The sequence below is a fragment of the Apis mellifera genome, linkage group LG4 (assembly GCF_003254395.2).
Source record: "Apis mellifera strain DH4 linkage group LG4, Amel_HAv3.1, whole genome shotgun sequence".
NCBI lineage: Eukaryota > Metazoa > Arthropoda > Insecta > Hymenoptera > Apidae > Apis > Apis mellifera.
The window spans coordinates 1,922,344-1,945,444 of record NC_037641.1 but is presented as its reverse complement, the minus strand read 5'-3'; the positions used below and the strand labels follow the sequence as shown (position 1 = coordinate 1,945,444).

At 16.0% G+C, this 23,101-nt stretch overlaps 1 protein-coding gene across 6 annotated transcripts in view; it reads left to right on the top strand.

Moving 5' to 3' along the window:
* Window positions 1–22,525, top strand: part of LOC726755 (pyrokinin-like receptor 2) — a 48,403-nt gene extending 25,878 nt beyond the window's left edge. For 2 of the 6 annotated variants that reach the window (XM_026439975.1, XM_026439979.1), the window contains exons 4-6: window positions 17,689–17,906; window positions 18,769–19,189; window positions 22,049–22,525. In XM_026439975.1, the coding sequence (XP_026295760.1) occupies window positions 17,689–17,906; window positions 18,769–19,189; window positions 22,049–22,293 (884 nt within the window). In that variant the 3' untranslated portion in view covers window positions 22,294–22,525. 6 annotated transcript variants of the gene reach the window in all.
* Window positions 22,526–23,101: the final 576 nt, after the last annotated feature.

Below are 23,101 nucleotides of genomic sequence, written 5' to 3'. Positions count from 1 at the left end.
TAATTTAAAAAATAATTTTATTTTAAAAAATAAAATTAAAAATATAGAATAAAATTTTTTTTACTTGAAGCTTGGAATAAAAAAAAAATAAAAAAATTTCAAGTACAAATGAAATTGATTATTTTCTGATTAGATTTGAATTATTGATAGCTGAAAATAAGTAAAAAATATAAAATTAAAATCTTATTAATTAAAAATTAGTTTTCAAAAAAATTGAATTTAAAAATTTACCAATTATATTTTTTATTTATGCATATTCTATTTTTTTAAAAATAAAAACTTAGTGATAAAATGTTATTTTCTGTTTTTTTTTTTTCATTTATAAAATAATCTATTGTAATTTATTCAAATCTAATCGAGAAATAACCAATTTATATTTAAAAATTTTTCAAACTTATTTTACTCGAAAATAAAACTTCAAAATATTAATAAAAGATTTTATTTGATTTTTTTGATTTATTTTTTCATATAAAATCATTTCCTATTCTTCCTATTCGGAAGAATTCTGTATATTTAAAATTTTTTTCTATTTCTTTATAAATTATCATATCATTATATTTTTCATTATTTGAATAATAAAAAAAACATTGAAATTTTCAAAACATTGAATATTGAACATTTTATTTTAATTTAAGAATTAATATTTATTTATATATATTTCAACATTTTAGAATATATATTTTTCTGTAAATATTTCCTTTAAAGAAATCGCACTCATATCTAGTAATGAATAAGTTTAGTAATTGGAATATCTAATATACAGTTTAACATATAGTCAATCACAAAAATTTTCATATTGAAAAAGTGAAATCTTATAAAAAAATTTATTTATTATAAAAAATTTGATTTTAATGAAAATTTGAATGTATAATACCATGAATCATATGTAATACAATTGTAATATAAAACAGTATTTTATATATAATAGTATTATTGTTATTTCTAATTCAATTTATTAATTGAATTTGCAAGTATAAATATAAAATACATGAAAACTATGAAGTACATGAAGTACTATGAAGTATATATATGACTAACTATGTATACTTTTATTGTAAACAATTTTATTTGCATCTAGAGAAGAGTTTGAATATTTTTAAAAGCTATTATATTATTTAATCTTTTGAAATTATATCAAATTTCTTGTAAGTTTATAACTTTATTTTCAATATCTATCAGAAATAAGTTAATTTATTTTAAAATTTTTTGAAGAAGAAATTTAAGAACAAAAAAGTTTATCTTTTTTTTTTAAATGTAAGAGAATTTTTTTCTAAAACGATAGCTTATATGTAATAAGATATTCAATAGAATTAGATTTTGTGATAAATGTTTAAATCGATTTAATGGAATCTAATGGAAAACTTCTGTCTATTTATTTTATAATTGTAAAATATCTATTTCAAATTATATAGAGTTTTTCATAATATATGGATCCCATTTTCTATAATTCCATTTCTTCGAATTATAAAAAATTGATTGATTATAAAAAAATTGAACATTACTTTAAAGACAAAAATTTTAAATCTCCATTTATTATTATAAAAATACACATAATTTTATCATAAAATTTAAATATTTTTTAACAATAATTATTTTAATCCTTTTATTGTATTCATAATTCTATAATTATTATATTATATATATTCTTTTAAAAATATCATAATAAAAAATTCATTTACATGTTATAAACAAAGATTTACAATGATAATTTATGTAATTTATTATGTAAAATTTTTTTATTTAATTTTTTATCTATTTTTAATGTTATCACTGTATATAATTCTGAATTCAGAAGAATCATAATTTAAATAATTTATAAAGTACTTTTATAAAATCAAAATATATCAATCAAAATATTTTTACACATTTTTTTAAAATTAATTCAAATTAATTCTATGCATGAAATATTTTAGACATAATTATTAAGAAAAAAAGATTTGATTCATTATATTCTAAAATCGTATATATTGATAATTTTATCACTTAAAATATTTTATTTGTTTTGAAAATATTAAAAAAATATTTCAAATAAAATTGAATGGTTTTAAGGAAAATATAATATAATTTTTTTTTAGATGAACATAAAGAAATTATGTAAAGATTATTTTCATTTTTCTTAAAAATAATTTTTTCAAAAAATCATTTATTTTTTAATGTATAAATGGACACATATAAATATTTTTTTTTAAATATTTTCTATAAAAACTTATTAGACCATTTATAATAAGAACTCATTAGTTTTGAAGATATTTAATTGTTACTAAATATTTTATAAAATAATAATTTTTCAAACATTACAAAGTTAAATAATATTACATGATTTTATATAGAGAATATTGAGATATATCGATTCATACATTAAAAAATAATTCTATTTGAAAAAAAAAGTTGAATGAATAAAAAATTTCTAAATTTCTTTTTGAAAAAATTATTAATATTAAAATATAGCCTCTTTTAAAATTATTTAATTTTTATTCACTTTTATTAACATTTTTTTACATATTTGACAATATTATGATAAACAAACAAGATAAAGATTTCTAAATAATAAAATTATGATAAAATGAGACATCCTATATATTTTTCAGTTTTTTAAAATTTTGCCAAAATAATTATCAAAAAACGATTAAAAATTTCTGATAAAATGGCAGAATTGAAAAGTAAGTACAAAATAAATAAATATCAATTTCCAAAAAATTATAAAATTAAAAATTAAAATAAAAATTCTTATATCATAATTATTTGAGCCATTTTCTATCAAATTATATTTTTCTACAAAAATATAAATTTGAATAAAAATTTTGATTTAGAATTAAAAAAATATAGTTAACATATAGTAAAAAATGAAAATTTTTTCTATAAATTCTAGGACAAAAATTTTTGATTTTGTATTAGAAGAATATAGAAAAATATAATTATGATCGATAGGCAAAATGGCAAAATTTTTCTAAAAATTTTGAAATTTTTATCTAAATTTCTAACTTTGTATCCAGAAAATATAATTGAAGAAGAAAATACTTTTTCTTTAATATTGTCAATATTATAAAGTTATGAAGGATATATTGTCTTAATAGTATTAAAATTTTTTAATTTTGCAAAAATATGCATTTAGGAATCATTATTTTAAGATATATCTATATATTTAAAAAAAAATAAAAAATTTGATTTAAGTAAAATTTAAAACACTAATCTAAAAATAATTGAATCACATAAACTCGAAAATAATTGGAGAGTTAAACTTACTTTATTCTTTCTATTTGATTCTACTTTAATCCTATTTAATTTTTCAAATTGATTCTCTTAAATTAGGATTAATGTTTCTATTTAATCAAACATAATTCTTTATTATAATTCATAAACTTAAATCACGAATGAAGATCAATAGTTTACCATTTAAAACTTTCATTATCTGCTCTTTAATCCTCTTCTATCAACTTTATCAACTTTCTATACTCGAATTTCTTATTCTCTAAGTTAGAAGCTATATCTATTCTTCGATCATTTCATCAATTGCTATTATTTCTTTTGTATACTTGTGCTAAACGAAAATCATTTTGTTTATACTCACGGATATATTAGATATAATGCATGCAATCAATAAAACAAATAAATATATTTCGTTTGACTTTCTGTGTCATCATTCGACTCGACTTTATTGTTATTCGCTTCCTAATATATTTTATAAAAAGATTTTCGTTTAAATACGATACTATCTTGATTGTGAAATTAATGTATTTTATTTTCAAGCACAATAAATTTCCTGAAGTTTTTAGTTTTTTTATTTTTCTTTAAATATTCTGCTAGAATCTTCTTGAAATTCTTTTTATATTCTTATAGAAATAATTTAATTTATAGAATAGTTTAGTTTATAGAATAGTTTCTACAAAATACTAAATTTAAATTATAGAATTCCTATAATTATATAAAAAAATTCCTTCAATTATCTTATTTTTTATTAATATTCTTATTATCTCTATTGATTTTCTTTCAAATATTAGTTGAGTTTTTATATACGATGTTAAATCATTATTAATATGTTGTTATTATTATTAATAATCGTGGAATACTTTGCTAAATGATCAATTAGTTGATGTTTATTTATTAAGTTATAAACAATTTTATTTTGTATTAGAAACAAAACAGAGACAAAGGTGTTCCGATAGCTGATTGAGATAGAATGTTTCATTTTACATAACAATAACTTAAATTATTTATAACTAATAAATAAATTTTAATCTTTTAATCCTTTTAATATTTTTTTATATCAATTTTTGTATTTATTTTATTGTATTATTTTCAGAAAATAATTAACTCTTTAAAAATATCCCACGAATAGATTAATATCTTAATTATCTTAATATCTATAATTGAATATTGAAAATTGAATAATATGAAAAAAAATTTGAATCTTGTTGATCGAATTTGAAAATTTTTTATAGTAAACTAATCAATTTCTTACAATGAATAATGTGAAATGTGTAGAAATTAAGATTAAATGTATAATCATTTTCGTTTATTAAAATTAATTATTAACATTACTTACATTTTCTTTGAAAACTTACTAGTAATTAGAATTTAATACTTTGAAAACTTACTAGTAATTAGAATTTAATACAAAAATACTATGCAGTGATAGAATATTATATATAATAGCATAATTTAAATAAAATTTCAAATTTTTTTAAGAAAAATTTAAATTCGAGTTCGTACAAAATGACATTTTTTATTATTATATAATTTAATTTATAATAAATTTAATAAATTTCTTCTAAAGAAAGTTTTATTGAAGTTATTATAAAATTTATATACGTATATATATTGTATTATAATATATCATTAGAGAATGAAACAAGAATATTATATTAATTACTGTCTCACGAAATACGGAAGATATTTTTTTCAAATAGTTTGCGTAAGTAGATCGATAAATCTTGTTGTAAAATTTTATATAAATTTGCGAATATAATATAATAATTATAATATATAATAATTCGAAATTGGCATAAAATTAATAGAAAATTGACAAAAATCTCTTAACAATATGTAAATTTTTGGTATAATTCTGAAAAATTTTTAAGATGTTTTTGTCTCTTTTGCTTTTTCAATAAGACTTCAAAATTATTGTAAAATAATAAGTTTAAAGATTGTCAATGAAGATTTTATTTTAGAAATGTAATAGATTTTTTTATTAAAAAAAAATCTGTCTTTTATAAAGAAAAATATAAAAAAACAGTTTAGATTTTAACAATAAATTATTATATAAGAATTTGAAAATATAAATATATTTTAAAAATAAAATCAAAAATAAAATTATTAAACAATATTTCCATAAAAAATATAACTATATTTGAGCAATTATATTTATATATGTTTAAAGCAATTTTGAAATTTATCTCATATTCCTTTTTGTACTCAAAAATATTATATATAATTAATAAAATTAGAAACATATAATAATATTTTATTATAAATATTACAAAAATTAGATTTTTAATAATTCAAAACGAATAGAAAATTTTATTTAATTCAAAATTTTTACATCATTGTTTAATAAACAATTAAGAATTTATCCATTTAATTATTAATATAGAAAGAGAATATAAGATTATTCGATTTTAATAATCAAGAACTGATTGTTTCTGAGAACATGGAAAAATCTTTGAGAGATTTAACATCTTTTAAATTTTTATGGTTAATAGCATTTGAAATTAAATCTTTTAAAGAATTATTCCACTAATTATTTCACTAATTTTATCAAGTTATAATCTGATAATTAAACAAAATTTAAAAGTCTTAATTGTGAAAAAAATTTTTTTCGAAAATAATTAAATCTATTTCTTTATCATATATCAAGAAATATTTATTTAACTTTAATAAAATAATGAAATATAAAATATTAATATTATTGTTGTTTTATATAAATAAAAAAAATATTTCATATTTTTATAAATTAAAATTTAATGAATATATTTTGGTTCAATATATCAAAAAAATATGATAAGAAATATCAATGAAATATATCAAAGATTGAAAAATCAATTGAATCGTCGATAATTTATTATTTATATAAATATAAAAAAATAAATTATATATAAATTTTTCATCGATAAAAATTATAGATCAATATTAAATTTAAATATTTTCTTAGAAAAATTTAAATTTTTATAGTATAAGAACTATGTAAATACTAATATCTCAAATGCTAATATGTAAAATTAATGTAATTTTTATAAAAATAACATTAAACAAGAATTAATTTATCATTGATCAATCATAAAAAATTTAAATTAAAAAATATAAAAATGAAAAATTAAATCTTTAAAAATTTTATAGAATATGAGAATATATTCAGAAAAATATATGTATAAATTTACATAAATATTAAACAATCTAATCATAAATAAAATATCGTTTAAAAATTGTAATTGTAGCAATTGAGAGATTCGGAAATATGAATCATGTATTTTTTTTTAAAAAAGAAAAAATAAGTATTAACAAACGTAAAAATTGCACAAATTATAATTTTTATAATTGTTCAAAATTAAAGATTTTTTAAATATAATTGAGATGAAAAAATAATTTTTAAATGACAAAAAGTCTTAACTTTAAACAATAAATTGTAAATAAAAAATAAATAATTTCTAATATTAAATTGATAATATTTTAATATAATTATTAATATAATTATTTTTTAACTTTTTACCTTATAATATCGAATCACATTCATGATAATATATTTCTGATTTATAATTACTTTTTGTAAATTAGATTGATTTAAATCAATCATTACTTTTTTCTTGTTTCTTTTAATCATAAGTATTAATCAATTAATTAAATTAAAAGCTTTGAAAAGTTTTTTTTATTAATATCCAATTGTAATAAAAATTTTAATTCCAATAATTAAATAAAATAATTAATTAATATTCAATTTTAATTTAAAATAAAAATAATTTTTAAAATAATAATAATTTGAATATTTAGCTTTTCAATTTTTCTAACTAAAACAATAATCATTCAACACAAATTATTTATGATATTTTTTGAAATAGTTGATAATTAATTAGCTATAAGAAAAAAATCAAAAGATAAAAAATTAATAATACATTTTATTAAATAAATTTTATTTCATCGATGGAAATGACCAAATTGTCACAATGAATAATATGACCTGCGATCATTGAAAACCGATTCAGAAGATAGAGGAATTTCTGATAAGTGAGGATTTTCAAATTTACAAGTGTATTGGGAGACTACTTATCTTTATCCGAGATAAATGCGAAATTTTTTGCGTCATTCGAATGAAAAGCTGAAATTTGATTTTTATTGTCGAAATAGAGATATTGTGAAATAGAGAACCCTTGATGCTCATGAAATAATATCAACTATTTCTCCATTCAATAACAATTATGCAAGGATAAAGCATTTAGATATCTTATCATATTTTATCGCGATTTTCTTCAAAATTGTTTATTTTCGATTAATTTTTATCTCAATTAAAATTCAATAAAAGAATTTTTGTAGTTTTTCTATGATAGATTTTTGTGATTTTTTAAATTTATTATAATATTTTAATTGTTATAGTTTGGAATTTTCTTTTATATTAAAAAAAAGAAAATTTTTTTAAATAAATTTAATTAACTATTTAAGAATTCTATTTAAAGAAAATTACTATTGATATTTATAGAATTAATTTCAAATTAAAATTAATAAAAAAAATCGATATAGATAATTTCAAATTTTTTTATCTATTTCTTTAATAATCGTATAATTTAAATTTTTCACACTAATATTCTATGATAACAAAAATATGTAAGCATAGAAATTAAAATTAATAGAATGAACTCTTCTATAACACGATTATTTGTCTCAAAATAATGTAAAGTGAAACCTAAAACTAATACATATCAAAAAAATGAATTAGAAATATCAACAAAAATAATGTGATAAAAATATTCGTATAGGTGTATTAATTATAATTATATTGTATTATATTGTAATATTGTAATATTGTAAAGATTTTGATTGGTTATGAAATAATATGGTAGCGATGAATGATGTTAATAAATATAATAAATAAATTTCAAATGTATAATAATGTAAATAATTGTAAATGTAAATAAAAATGTATATATTATAAAATGAAAGTATATAGAAAATTGATAAATTGTGAAAAAAAAGACTTTCAAAAATTTATTCCAATTTAAAAAAAAGAAAAAAATTTTCATTTTTTCACATATTTATATTTATTTTTTCATAATATTATTTATTTAATCAAGATATTGTTCAAAATGTTGATCTCTTGCATCATTATGCAAATGTTAAGCACATTGTAAGCATGACATTGATCACTTTAATTATAGTTAAACATTAATCTGATGTATTGCAACTATGATATCTATGATGACTGTGATGTCTCGTAATTATTTTCTTCATTAGCAATCAAAATTAATATCAAATAAATTTTTAATTCTCTTTCAATTCTTCCTTTTATATCAAAAAATTCATAATTATCATGTTAAATAATAATCGAAATAGTTTAGTAACTATTTATCCAATCCAATATATTGTAACGCAATTCAATTTTATTTTATAATATAATATAATATAATATTTTTAAGTAAATGAGAAAATAATTAAACAAGAATAAATAAATAAATAGAAAAACAAAATATTTTTTTGTTTTCTGTAAAATGAAACAAAAAAAAAATAAATTTCTAAAAAAAATTTTTTTTCTTACATGCTCTTGAAGTTTAATATTTCAATTAAGAACATTCTGAACCAATTTGAATGAAAAGAAATTTTATTATCCATTTATTTACTTATTTCTGTTGCAAACATATATCTTAACTGTTCTTTACAATAAACAATTAAAATGCAAGAAAAAGATATCATAATATTATATGTAAAGCATTAAGAAATAAGAGAGTTTTTATGAAAAATAGATTTTAAAAGATCTTATGTAATTAATTTTTACTATAATTAATTTTATTGTAATCTTTTAATATAAATTTTAGTAAATATCAATCTTATATACATTAACAAATAATGTATATAAAAAATATTTTATTTTTTATTTTATTTTCTAGATGTTTGAATCTAAAAATTGAATTAAAAAAAAAGTTTTTGATTTTAAACACTACATTTCATGGAATGATAGTAAAATATGAAATGATAAAAATGATAGAAAAAGTAATTTAAAAAAAAATAAATCGAAAATATCGAATTTTTCAAGTAAGACAAGTTTAAAGAATTTTCAAATAAAAACGAAATTAGCTAATTTATCAATTAGATGTGAATGAATTATCAATTGAAAGCAATTCTATATATGAAAATAAATAAAAAAATATATAATAATTTTTTTTTATTTAAAAATTAGTTTTCAAAAAAATTAAATTTGAAATTATATGACTTTTTATATTATATTTTATTTCGATTTTTTCAAAAATAAGGAATAAAATATTTTAATTATTAATTATTAATAATTAATTTATATTTTTTGTTTATTTTTACATTATAGAATAATTATATCGATAACTTATTTAAAAAACAAATAAAATATTTTCATAAATCATTATAGATATAAATTTAAAAGAAAAAAAACTGATAATTATTAATAAAAATGATAAAAATAGAAAACAACGCAAGTCGAGAAGTCAAAAATTGTTACATAACTATTTTTTTTTTTATTCTGAAAAATTATCATACATGATGTTTATAAAGAATACGATTTAAAAATACAATACAATGCCATGTGATACAATGAATTGTGTGCAAGCGACGCAGAATGGAAAACGACTGAAATTCAACTGTGTGCCATTCATAACAACTATATAAATCATTATCTATCAAATATTTATCTTGAAAATAAACAATTGAACGTGTTTTCTCGAAAAGTTCGTCGAAAGAAAGATGTGTTCGTTTTGAAATTGGAATAATCGATTCGTTTTCTTATATTGTGCTTTGATTAGTGTTAAACAAAGATATTTTAAGATGAATAGTGAATATTAAACTTGGAAAAGTTATTTGTTCAAAGCTTTTAAGTTTTGAACAGTTCTTATTTCGAAAATGTTTATTAAATGCAATGAAACTTAAATTTCATAAATGGCAATATTTTGAAATGATAGAAATAAGTATAGGTAGATAAATATTTAGAAGTAAAAAATAATTTTTAAATTTTTAATTTTATTTGATCTAAATAAATAATTTTAATCTAAATAATAATATTTTAATCTAAATAAATAATTTTATTTAAATCAAAAATATAATTCAAAATTTTTTTAAAATGTTTGAATAAATTGACTTTTAGGAGAGATTTTATTTTACTTGATATTTTCATTAACGAAAAAAAAATTCTTTAGCCTAATAATTAATAAATATCTATGAAAATCTATTCTTATGTTGAATATGAGTTATTGTAAACTTCAACGTGCCGTGACTAAATATTTTCATCTATTTACTCAATCTTTGCCTTTAACAAAGTCCTTCCATCCCTTCTCTAATCTCTCTCTGCATTACATATCTATCTAATATTGTACATATAATCTTGAAAATCTTCAAAACAAAAAGACTTTTGTATTGTAACTTCGTAATCTACATATTTAAATTTATTAAGTAACTTTTAAAATAAAGAAATTTTTAATTTTAACATTATTAATTTTAATGTTTTAAATTTTTTATCAAAATTTAAAAAGTGTTAAATTCAAACATTCAATAATTTTTTTTAAAATTTAAAAAATCTTAAATTTGGATTTTAATACTAAATATCTCTTCAAAACTTAAAAAAATTATTAAATTTTAATATTTTTTATCAAACTTTTAATTTTTTTTCTATTAAAATGTTTCTTTTTATTTTTGATTTTAATTTTTTAATTTGTAAATAAACTTAAAAATAAAATCATTTAATTGCAAAATATCGTGATATAAAATTCATTTAAAACTCATATTCAAATATTTATAATTATTTTTATTCATTTAGATTTTATCAAAATAGAATGGAAAAAAATACATACTTTTACTACTTAATGAAAAATTGTATTCTCGTAAAATTTTCTTAATTTCAAAATTAAATTGTCATTGTTATTAAGAACTTAAAAAATATTTAAATAATCTCATTTGGCTGAGATATTCTATAAAATATCTCTGACATTATGTTATATGTAATTGGATAATGGTTTTATGCAAAAATGAATCGAAAAAAGAGTCATTTTTTCATTTGAGGTTTTGTTTTTAAATAAATTAATAAATTTAAAAAATTTTCAACTATAAATGAAATTAATATTCCTGATTAAATACCAATGAATTATGAATATAATTTTATAACATAAGTAAAAAACAGAATAAATTTTTTCTATTTAAAAATTAATTTTCGAGAAAATTGAATTTGAAATATTTATTTTCGTTTCCTAAAAACAAGAAAAATATAAACAATAAAATTTTATTCTTATCTATTATTTTTACTTATAAAATAACCGTTTATGATTATTTATTTAAATAACTGTTATTTTTCCATAATTTATTTATATTCAATTCCATTTGAAAAATTTTCAAACTTAATTTGAAATTTTATTCAATTGTTAACTTATTTTATAAAATCACTATTTATATATATTTCGTAAATATATATAATTATATAATAATTGTTTCTTATACAGAGACATTCTTATATTTCTTTGAATTTTTTCTAAGCTCGACAAAAATTCATGTTCATATTTAGTTCATATATTTCATACAGTATTATTACATCTCGCGTAGACAATTTTGAAAAATTTGTGACACTTTAAATATTAGCTTACTTGTATTCTTCCACAATTCTTTATTTATTTGATATACTATTTAAAAAATTTACATTAAAAATCTTTTCACGAAACAACAAAATTAATTACACAGCTTAGAAATTGCAAAAAAAAAAATGTGTATTATATGTGTATTATATATATGTATTATATATGATGAATTGAAACATTTTTTCTGTTCACTATATATTTATAGAAATATATAATAGCTAAAGTTCAAATAGCAACGATAAATCATTCATGAAAATAAACAATAATGTGTTGAGTAGGTAATATATTGCATGATATATCCATTTAAGAATGTAAATGGATATTTTTTTCATGACGATTTTCCGTCTTTGATTCGAAATTTATTTTTGGTTTAATTATTTTGTAAATCATTTGTATCAATAATTTAATTGTAGTGATTGACAAAAGATTGAAACTATTATTTCATTTATAAAATATATAATTTATAAATAATATATAAATATAATTATATATATATAATATATAAATATAATTATATATATATATATATATAATATATAAATATAATTATATATATATATATATAATATATAAATATAATTATATATATATAAAATATATAAATATAATTATATATATATAATATATAAATATAATTATATATATTATTTATAAATAATATATATAACATTTATAAATAACTTCATTCTCATAACTTCATTTATATAAATATTATTATAATTTAATTATATAAATATTATTATGAATATAAATATTTCATTTATAACAATCTATATTTTTATTTCTTGATTTATAAGACTTTATATATTATACTTTATAACTTATAAAATATAAAAAAGTTATTATAATTATTTTATTTTAAATGATTTTGGAATTTTTTTCAAATGATATATATTACAATTTTGCAAAAAATTTTGATAATAATCTTAAAAAATTTTAAATAATTTTTTTATAAATTATTTTTATAAATGATTAATTATAAATAATATTTTTTTATAATGATAAAAATTAACTTTGATTAAGAACTATCGATAACGAAAAATTTTTTTTGTTTATTTTTAATTAGCATAATAATTGAAAATTCAATTAAAGATAAAATTCATTATTGCTTCAATATGCTTTTATTTTCTAATATTTACATAAATTATTCAAAATGATAATCCCTTTATAATCCATATGTTGAGAATTTAAAGATTAAATATAAAGAAAGCTTTCTGATTTTTATCAAGATTGTTCTAAATAATCATGATAAATTATAAATAAACTGTGAATGTTTGTAATGTAAAATCAAATTTTTATAAATATAAGAATATTTAAGAAATAGCTCGATAAAAATTTTTTTTTTAAATATTATAATTAACTAACTGTTGAATATTACTTTATATTTTACTTTATATTTTACTTTATATTTTACTATATACTATACTTTTTAATATTTTGTGTTTTTTTTATTTTTCTTGTATAATTTTTTTAAATGCACTTATATTTTTCATAAATGCATAAACATTTGCATATCTATTAGATATTAAGAAAAATATATATATATATATCATATATATATCATATATATATCATATATATATATATATATATATATATATATATATATATATATATATATATATATCAAATATATATATCAAAAATGAATTTATATTCAAAATAAAGAAAACTGTTCATTATAAATTATACCAGATAAATTATAAAATCATAAATATATATTTTAAAATATACATTTTATATTATTTGATTATCAATTATATATAGTTTTTCATCACTTTTTATAATATTTATTTTATTCGTGAATAATCAAAAAGTGATGAATAAGCAGTTTTTTTCATGCAAAGTAATCAACTAGAAAAATCGCATCAAAAAATGATCGTTTCGAATGTGAAAAAGTTTTCGAGACGTCAATGGAATCGATTGGAATCTCATTTTAGGAATAAAACGTCTTTTATGTCTTTACATATGCGAATCCGAAGTATTCTAAGAAGTTATATATCTCTATATATCTCTAAATAAGTTAGCATAATCTCTATTTCTGAGAAATTGAGAAATGTAATAATAAATTATAAATAATTTCTATCAAATGATCTACATATTTATATGATATAACTATTTAAGATTATGATGATTATTTTAAGATGAATGTTTATATAATATTTATATAATTACATTAAATTTTATAATATTTATATGATTTATATCATGTATTAGCGTATTTATACTAATCTTTTATTTTTAATAACTAAATACTTTTCAAGTTTTTTCAATTATTTTATAAATACGTAATTATCAAAATTAAAATTAAAAAATCCAAGCACTTCGTAAAGTATACAGTAAAATTTTTATTATTCAAATATTATAATATCAGGACGACTCTAATTTAATCCATTCATATTTCAAACTTTCCAAGCACTTGCTTTTAATTTTTTTTTTACTTTACATCCATAGGTTTATTTAGAAATTGTTTTCCTATTTCATGAAAAAATAATCATAGCAGATATTTTAAAAAATTTTCAAATCATATTATTTTAAAATTACTTTTTAAAATCGTTTAAAAATTAATTTACTTTTTAAATAAAAAAAATATTTCATGCATTCATATAAAATAATATTTCATTTCATATAAAAAATAAATAATATATAATAAAAAATTTATTTGCAATTATATGATTTATTTAACATTTCTCAAAATAAATTTTTTATTATTTATTATTTGATTTTGATGAAAATAATTGAATAGCAATAAAAAATATTTATATTACTATTTTTGAATAATGCTGTTATACTCGTTATTTGTTGTTCAATATATATTCTATTATATATTCTATATCACAATATATATTCTATTTCAGAAACAAATTTTCTATTAAGAAATATATATTATTTCCTCAAATAATCAGTTCTTTAATTTATTATTTTGCCAAATATTCATTTTATCTGAAATTTCTTTAATTAACCAAATAAAGAATATAACCTCAATGACATTTCTTATCAAATATAATATTATTTGAAAAAGATTTGTATCAAAGATAATGATTGATATTAATTTTCTAAATTTATGGGATAAATACATTATTTTATAATATATTATAAATAATTTATTAATGATTAATTTACTTTAATAAATAATTTAAAACATTACTGTAGAATTTGCAAATAAATGTAATATATATACACGTATATTATTATTTTCACTATTAGTTCATACTATATTTTGAATTTATAATTTTTATTTAGCTAAAATTTTTTTTATATCAAAATTGCTATTTCAAATATATCATTGATTCAAAACAGTCTATCATAAATTATATTGTCTTTATTTCAATAAATTCTATATAAAAATATAATGTGATTTATTGTAATTTACTGTGAATGATTGTTTCTTCACTTTGAATTATCTTAATTATATTATATCAATACTATCTATTAAATTTTAGTTGATGATTATTATTACATTGAATACATTGAATAAAATATACATTGAAAATAATGAATTTTTTTGTATTATATATATATTGAAAATATATTGACATATATTTAGACTTTATTATTAATTGATAAATAATCATGAATAATATAATATTTTAAGATTAATGGAAATTTAGGAAATACATGTCATAAAAGATATTGAAAATATAAATTTAGAATTTGGAGAAGATTATGCAAATATTGGAACAGCAATACTGGTTATTCATGAAATTCAAAACTAATAATTTATCATTAGAAAAGGAATCAAAAGACACTTTGCACAGAAAGAAAATGAAGGAAAAATTATTTCCAGGATTAAAATAAAAAATTTTGCTATATATAGTGTTCTATTTTCTTGATATATATTTATTTTAAAATTTACATAATTATATTATCATTATTAAATTATTATACTATTATAAAATGAAGAAATTAAAATGAAAAATAAAAAAAATTAATAATAATTTTTTAAATTATTTATTTTAATTATTTATAGAATGAATAATTTATTTTTAAATAATTACACATAATTAAATTCAAAATTAAATTTAACATTTAAATTCATAAATTTAATTTAATATAAATTATGTAAATTTATAATTTAATTAAATTTAATATAAATATTATATTGTACATAAATGTTACTGATTTTAATTAATTAATTCTTATAAATATATAAAAATTATATTTAATATTATTAATGTAATTATTAATTATTGCATTATTATTATTTATATTATTATTAATATTTAATGTTAATATTAATGTAATTATTATAAGTATTATTATATTGAAATATATTTAATATTATTATTATACTTATAATTTAAATGAAATTTATAAAAAAAATATAAAATATATATGACATATATTTTTGTAAACATATTGATATGTTAATATATATATATAATTAATACATAATTAATGTCAACATTAATAGTTCAAATACTTAATTAATTAATTTATCAATTGAAATTTTAAATAATAGAGAAATTTTTGAAAATATAAATGATTTTTAAATATTAACATTAATCACATTTCAATTTTATAATAAAAAAATCCTATAAAAAAATTTTCATCTATTTCTCTTTAAACAGTAAATCCATATCTTAACTAATGGCAATAATAGCTCAAATTTTAAAATAATTTTAACATAATTTTTATTGATATAAATTTATTTGATATTCAAAATGTAAAATGAAAATTAGAAATCCATAAGAATCTCCTAAATTTTCTAATAAAATAATAAAATTTTAAAATAACTAATTATTTTATTTATTTCTTTTTATAACTTTATTTATTCATTATTTTATATTATTTTTTATATTTTATACTTTTAAATTATTATTAATAATACAATTATTATAATTAATAATGAAATTTTTTCTCTTTTCTTTATCAAAAGAAATATATCGATTTTAATTAAAAGAAATATAAGAATTTATTCTTTTATCGTAAAATAATCATCATATATTTAAACATCAAAAAATCAAAAATGAAAGTAAATGGTTACAATGGAATTTGAAAGAATTTAATAAAAATTTTTAAAAATTTAATAAAAATTTTTTTTATTACATATAATCTGTCAATCTCACTTTTGCAAATTCATTAATTTACTGTTTTATAAATCCATTGAAATACATAAATTCGTATGTACTTTCAAAGATTCAAAAATTTGATAGAACAAATCCTTAGAAGATAATTTCATTATAATTTCATTCATAAAATTTAATATTTAAATACGATATATACAATTATTAACATAAATTACGAAGAAAATTTTCAATTATTATAAGCAATTCTAATTATTTTTTAACATGAATTTACAGGTAATTGTAATTATGTTCAAAATTTTTACTGATCTCTATTTTAATGATTAATAATAAATTTTAAATCTAATTTTAAATCTAAGTTTTAATAAATCTCAGAAATATTTAGAAATATTTAAAAATATTCAAAAACTAATACTTTTAATGTAAAAAATTTTAAAAAGTAAATTATAATTTATATTTTCTATTTTTTTTTATATTTATAATATTTAATTTATTCATTTGCACATTTATTCGATATATGTAAAAATTTGAAATCATTTTTTTAATTATAATTACATTGAATTTTACATGAATTTTCTGTTAATTTTTTTGTTAATTTGAAATTAATACAAATATCAATAGTAAAAATATTCATTTTAATAAATTTTCGAAAAAATTATCTGTACGAATATAATGTAACTAACTTGATTTTTGATTTAATTTAATTTTTAAATTTATGGAATAAATTATTTTTGATTTAATTTAATTTTTAAATTTATGGAATAAATTATTTTTAAATTAATTAATTCAATAGTGATACATTTTGATAAATCTATTAAAATGTATGAAGTGTATTAAAAATTGCATTATTAAATTAAAATGATTTGATCGTGTTTCAGTTGCAGTGGTGGTGGCGTTTTTTATCTGTTGGGCACCATTCCACGCCCAAAGACTATTAGCTGTCTACGCGCAGAACAGTAAGGATAAACCGGAAGATGTGTTAATAATAATTTATACTATTCTCACGTATATGTCAGGAGTGTTTTATTACCTTTCCACAACAGTGAATCCACTGCTATATAACATCATGTCCAACAAATTTAGAGAGGCTTTCAAGGTAAGTTATCATTTGAGAATTTCTAATCGAAGATTTCAATGTTAACGATTTCTGTTTTGATCATAAATTTCTTTTTAAGAATAACGAGTAATAAATTTATTGTTATATATATATCTATCGCATATAAATTTCTATGAAGAAATTAAATTTGTATTTCTATGATATATAATTGAATATCGAAAAATTTATTTGAATTTATTATTGAAAATTTTTTATCGAAAGTTTAAAATTTAAATCTTCCTATTTGTTAATTAACTTTTTGCAATAATGTCTAATAAATTTTAATTTTTTATATATTCCTTTTTTATAGAAATGTGTAGAAATTAAGATTAAATTTATAATTTGTTTATATTAAAATTAAAATTAATTATTAATTTATTATATTATTTACATTTTCTTTATAATTATATATTTATAATTATTAGTAATGATTTAAATTTAACATGAAAATATTACAATAATAAGATAATATACATAATTGCAATTAAATAAAATTTACAAATATTAATTTTAGAATCAATATAAATTTAATATATTTAAAAATTTCAGCAATATTTTAAAATAAATTCTTATTAAATTAAGTTTCCATTTCTCTTATGTTTTCATTTCATTTCAAACTTTCTTATAGGCTTTCTTTTAAAGATTATACATACTTAAATAATTCTATCGTTTATTTGAAAATGAAAGTAATTCTTAAATGAATAATACATAATTTGAAAGTATTCTTCAAAATAAGTTAGAAAATATCTAGAAAAACTATCTAAAAAGAAACTTTCAAATAATATTTCAATTTTAAAACAAAAAATAAAAAAAAATTCGAATCCGAATAGAGTGTATTAAATAAACTAAAATTAACTTTTAGTTGATGCTGCCGAATTGCTGTGGAAAATGGTCGTCTCAAAAGTCAGAGCCACGACGGTCCATCTACAGTAGCCTATTACGTTACCCGAGATCCATATTTAGACAAACAGATGATCATCAGAATTCACCGTCAATATTCATCAGTGATGATAATCAAAAGTTGACAGGCATCGTGCAAATATCAAATATGACTGAATATAACGGATTAACCGAACCGAAGAAGGACAATAAGCGAAAATTGTCTGATTCGACGATGAACAAAATCAATAATCATGAATACAAAAGAAGCGTATCGAGAGAATCAAATTCCAATCAATTTATTTTGATGACGACTGTTAATGAGGGTAACAATAATATGGCTGCCACTTACATGAACGAGTGTCTATTAAACATTCAAAAATCTCCAAGGACTCTTACGCTTGGCAAGTGAATAAATTTTTATTTTATTTTTTAAATTTGTTAATTTTATGGATGGAATTAAAAATATATATTTACAAAAGATATTTTGTAAATTAATCGCTAATCGCTATTAATTATCAATACTGTTGTGAAAATTTTCTTTCGTATTTATTAACAAAAATAATTCAAATAAAGCTAGGTTAGATTAAATCATTATTTATTAACCAATGTAAACCATGAAATCAAAAATTAAATTTTTACTTAATTCAATTAAAAAATTTTAAAACTTGATATTGATTAATTCTAAATTTAATTTTATTTCAAATTAAAATTAAATAAAAATTCATTTAAGCTGATTAATGCATATTATATGAATATTTAATTTTTGCATTGAATTAAAATGAATAAATGAATTTGATCTGGTTATCATGAAATCATCAATTATTTGTAATAAAAAATTAATTTGATTTAACTTAATTTAAATTATTTCGAAGAAACATCTTTGTTAATAACTTTTTAATGAACAACAACAATTTTTCAATAATAATTTTAATATATTAAAAAGTTATTAAAATTATTATGAGAATGATTTTTATATGAATAATTATAGGAATGAATTTTAATATTTATTTAATTTTTCATATTATGTATATTCAATTTAAATATAAAATTTTCATCTTATGAAATTTTATTATTAAAGGAAAATATTTATAATTAAATTTATAATTAAAAGAATTATAGAAATAGAATTTAAAAATTAAAATAAGTACATGAAAATATACATGCGAAAATAATCGAATATTATTTTATATAAAATTTATTTAATCTGTGAATTCTAACTTTTATATAAAAAATATTCATATATATATTGAGTACAATGAAATATGTATGAAAAAATTTTTTTCAACGGAAAATTTTTTTAGGCAAGATAAAATTCTGAACTTTCATGTTTTTAATAATTTAATTTTTGGAAATACTTTTACAATAGGAGAGAATGCTAAATATATATATATAAAAATGAATCTTTAAAATTTTAATGTTTTTCTATATATATAATATATATACATATATATATATAAATTTTATTATAAATTCATATTTTAGAAAAACATTAAAATTTTAAAGATTCATTTTTTTTCAAAATGATCAATTAATTTAAAGTAGATATAATTTCAATATTTGTCGTATAATTTAATAATATTAATAATATTATAATAACAATTTCAGAAATTAAATCTAAGTATATTTTTAACATATTAATATTAACTTATATTATTATATAACATTTTTATTTATATTGATTATTTAAATATTTTTGTAAATATTATTGATTTTATAGATATAATATAGATTATTATAAATTTTTTTTGTAAAATTTTAAAATTATATAATTTGTTAACATTTTAAAAATTTGAAAAATTTTAAATGTTCTAAAGATCAAAATTATTTTTTCTTATATTTATTTATTTTTTAATATAATACTATAATATTATAATTATTATAAATATATTATATATATATATATATATATATATATATATATATATATATAATATTATAATAATATTAATAATTATAAGTTCATATTAGACAATAAAATTATTATTGAAAGAAATATAATAGAAATTTATTATTTATTTATTTTTAGTAGAAAATTTAAATAATTATTTACATAATTATAATAATAATAATTTTTCAAATTCAAAATTTAAAAATATATCAAATATTTATATACATATATTATATTATATATTATATAGATATGATCTTATATGTTATCATATTAATAAATTTCTTTTTAATATTTTAATTTAGTTTGTCTAATATTTATAATTAGTTAACTCTACAATTCTATTAACTCCATTAATCTAAAATATTTTCAAAGTTTAAAAATATTTAAAAAGATATTTAAAGATATTTAAAAATATATTTCACAAAGTATTTATTTATTATTATTTAAGAATTAAAAATTATTTATATTTTAATTTATTGTTTAATTATTGTTTTATTTATTGTTAAGATATTGTTAAAATAATAATTAAGATAATTATATAGTTTTAATAATTATTAAATTAAGTCTAAAAAATAATTATTAATAATTATTAACAATTATTAATAAATAAATATTTTCATATATACATATAATATATGTATATATATATAATAAATATATATTACATATATATAAATAACACCTTCTATATGCTACTCTTATTTTAATAATTTACATAGAGAAGAATTTATTTGTTGGGTGGAGAAGGTTATTTGATTTTTTAAAAATGATGTTTTTTAAAAAGGAATCCTTGAAATAGATCGTAAATTACTTATAAAACATTAAATACATAGTTATAAATATTAATAAGCAATATTAATACAAATATTAATACAATTTAAAAATTGTAAAATTTAAAAGTAAAATTATATCATTTGACTAATGATTATCTCAATTATATGTAAAAATTTTCAATATATCAAAAGAGAAAAAAGATCAATAAGTATTTCATAATATTTATTTCATTATTTATTTGTGTAAACAATTAATTAATATTTTTATATTTATATGAATTTTTAATTAATACTAATATAATTAATAAATATAATAAAACTAATTACTTAATATTTTTCTTGTATAATATTTTAAAAATTACATATTTGATATATTATATAATTTATGGAAATAAATATTATAGTAAATATTATAGCAAATAACACTTATAATTATAATTATACTTATAATTGGATTCATTAAAAACAAAAAATTTTTGCATATTAAAAATCAATTTTTGGTCAAAGTTTCAAACAGAAAAATTTTTGATCTGCAATGTTTATGTAAGTTAATAGTTTTATAAATTATAATTAATCGATATTCTTTTTCTAAATAGGAATATTTGCCGAAAAATTGAGATTGGAAACGAAAGAATTATTTTCATCTCAGCAGAAGACCAAGAATAATCTGATGAAATTGGAGACAACGCCAGTCTTGCCATCTAGATTTCAAAGTCATCCAAGTATCGACAGTGCAAATACTATCAGCAATTCCAGTTTACAAGATTATGATGAAACAGAATTCAATGGCATGGAATTGGCGCGATATATGGGTGAATTAAACTGTGATTTAATCGCTTAATTCGCTTCAAAATGAAACGTTCCTCCATCGAATAAATATTTAATATAAGTATTTAATATAATTAAAAATTGTTGTACTAAATATCTCGAAAAAACTAAGAATTTACAAAGTTAAGAACCTCAGATATAAGAATTTATATATTCAAAAAAATAAATAAAAATATAAAAAAAAAAAATAAAGAAAATTGAAAAATTCAAATTAAAAGAAAAAATAAATATTCATCTTTCAAAAAGAAATGTATTTATTTATCTTATAATGTATTATTATAAACAACAGGAAATCTACAAATAAAATAATATAAATAATATTAAATAAAATATAGATTTCCAATATATAAGATAAGATACCTAAAATAAATCATTTAAACATCTTGACAGTTATTAGTAATAGAAAAAAATATATGGCATTTAGTATCATACAAGTTTGATCTGAAATATCTTTTTTTATCATCAGTAATAGTTGAAATATTCAAACCTATTTTATCTTACACATCTTGTATGATATTGTTCACATTAAAAAAAAAAAGACATATTTAGCAAAATTCATGAATCTTAATATTATTTATCTAAACCATTGTAATTATTAATATCTTTTTCGTGTATTCTAAAAAATGAAATAATTATGATGAGAAAATTACTAAAAACGATAAAAATTATCTAGGCATAAAAACAAATAAAATTTGAATAATATAAATAAATAATAATTTCAATTTAATTTAAATATTAACTAAAAATTAATTGAGATAGTGATATTGTACTGGTTAAAATTATTTGAAGATCATAAAAGATTGAAAATATCTTCTTAATAA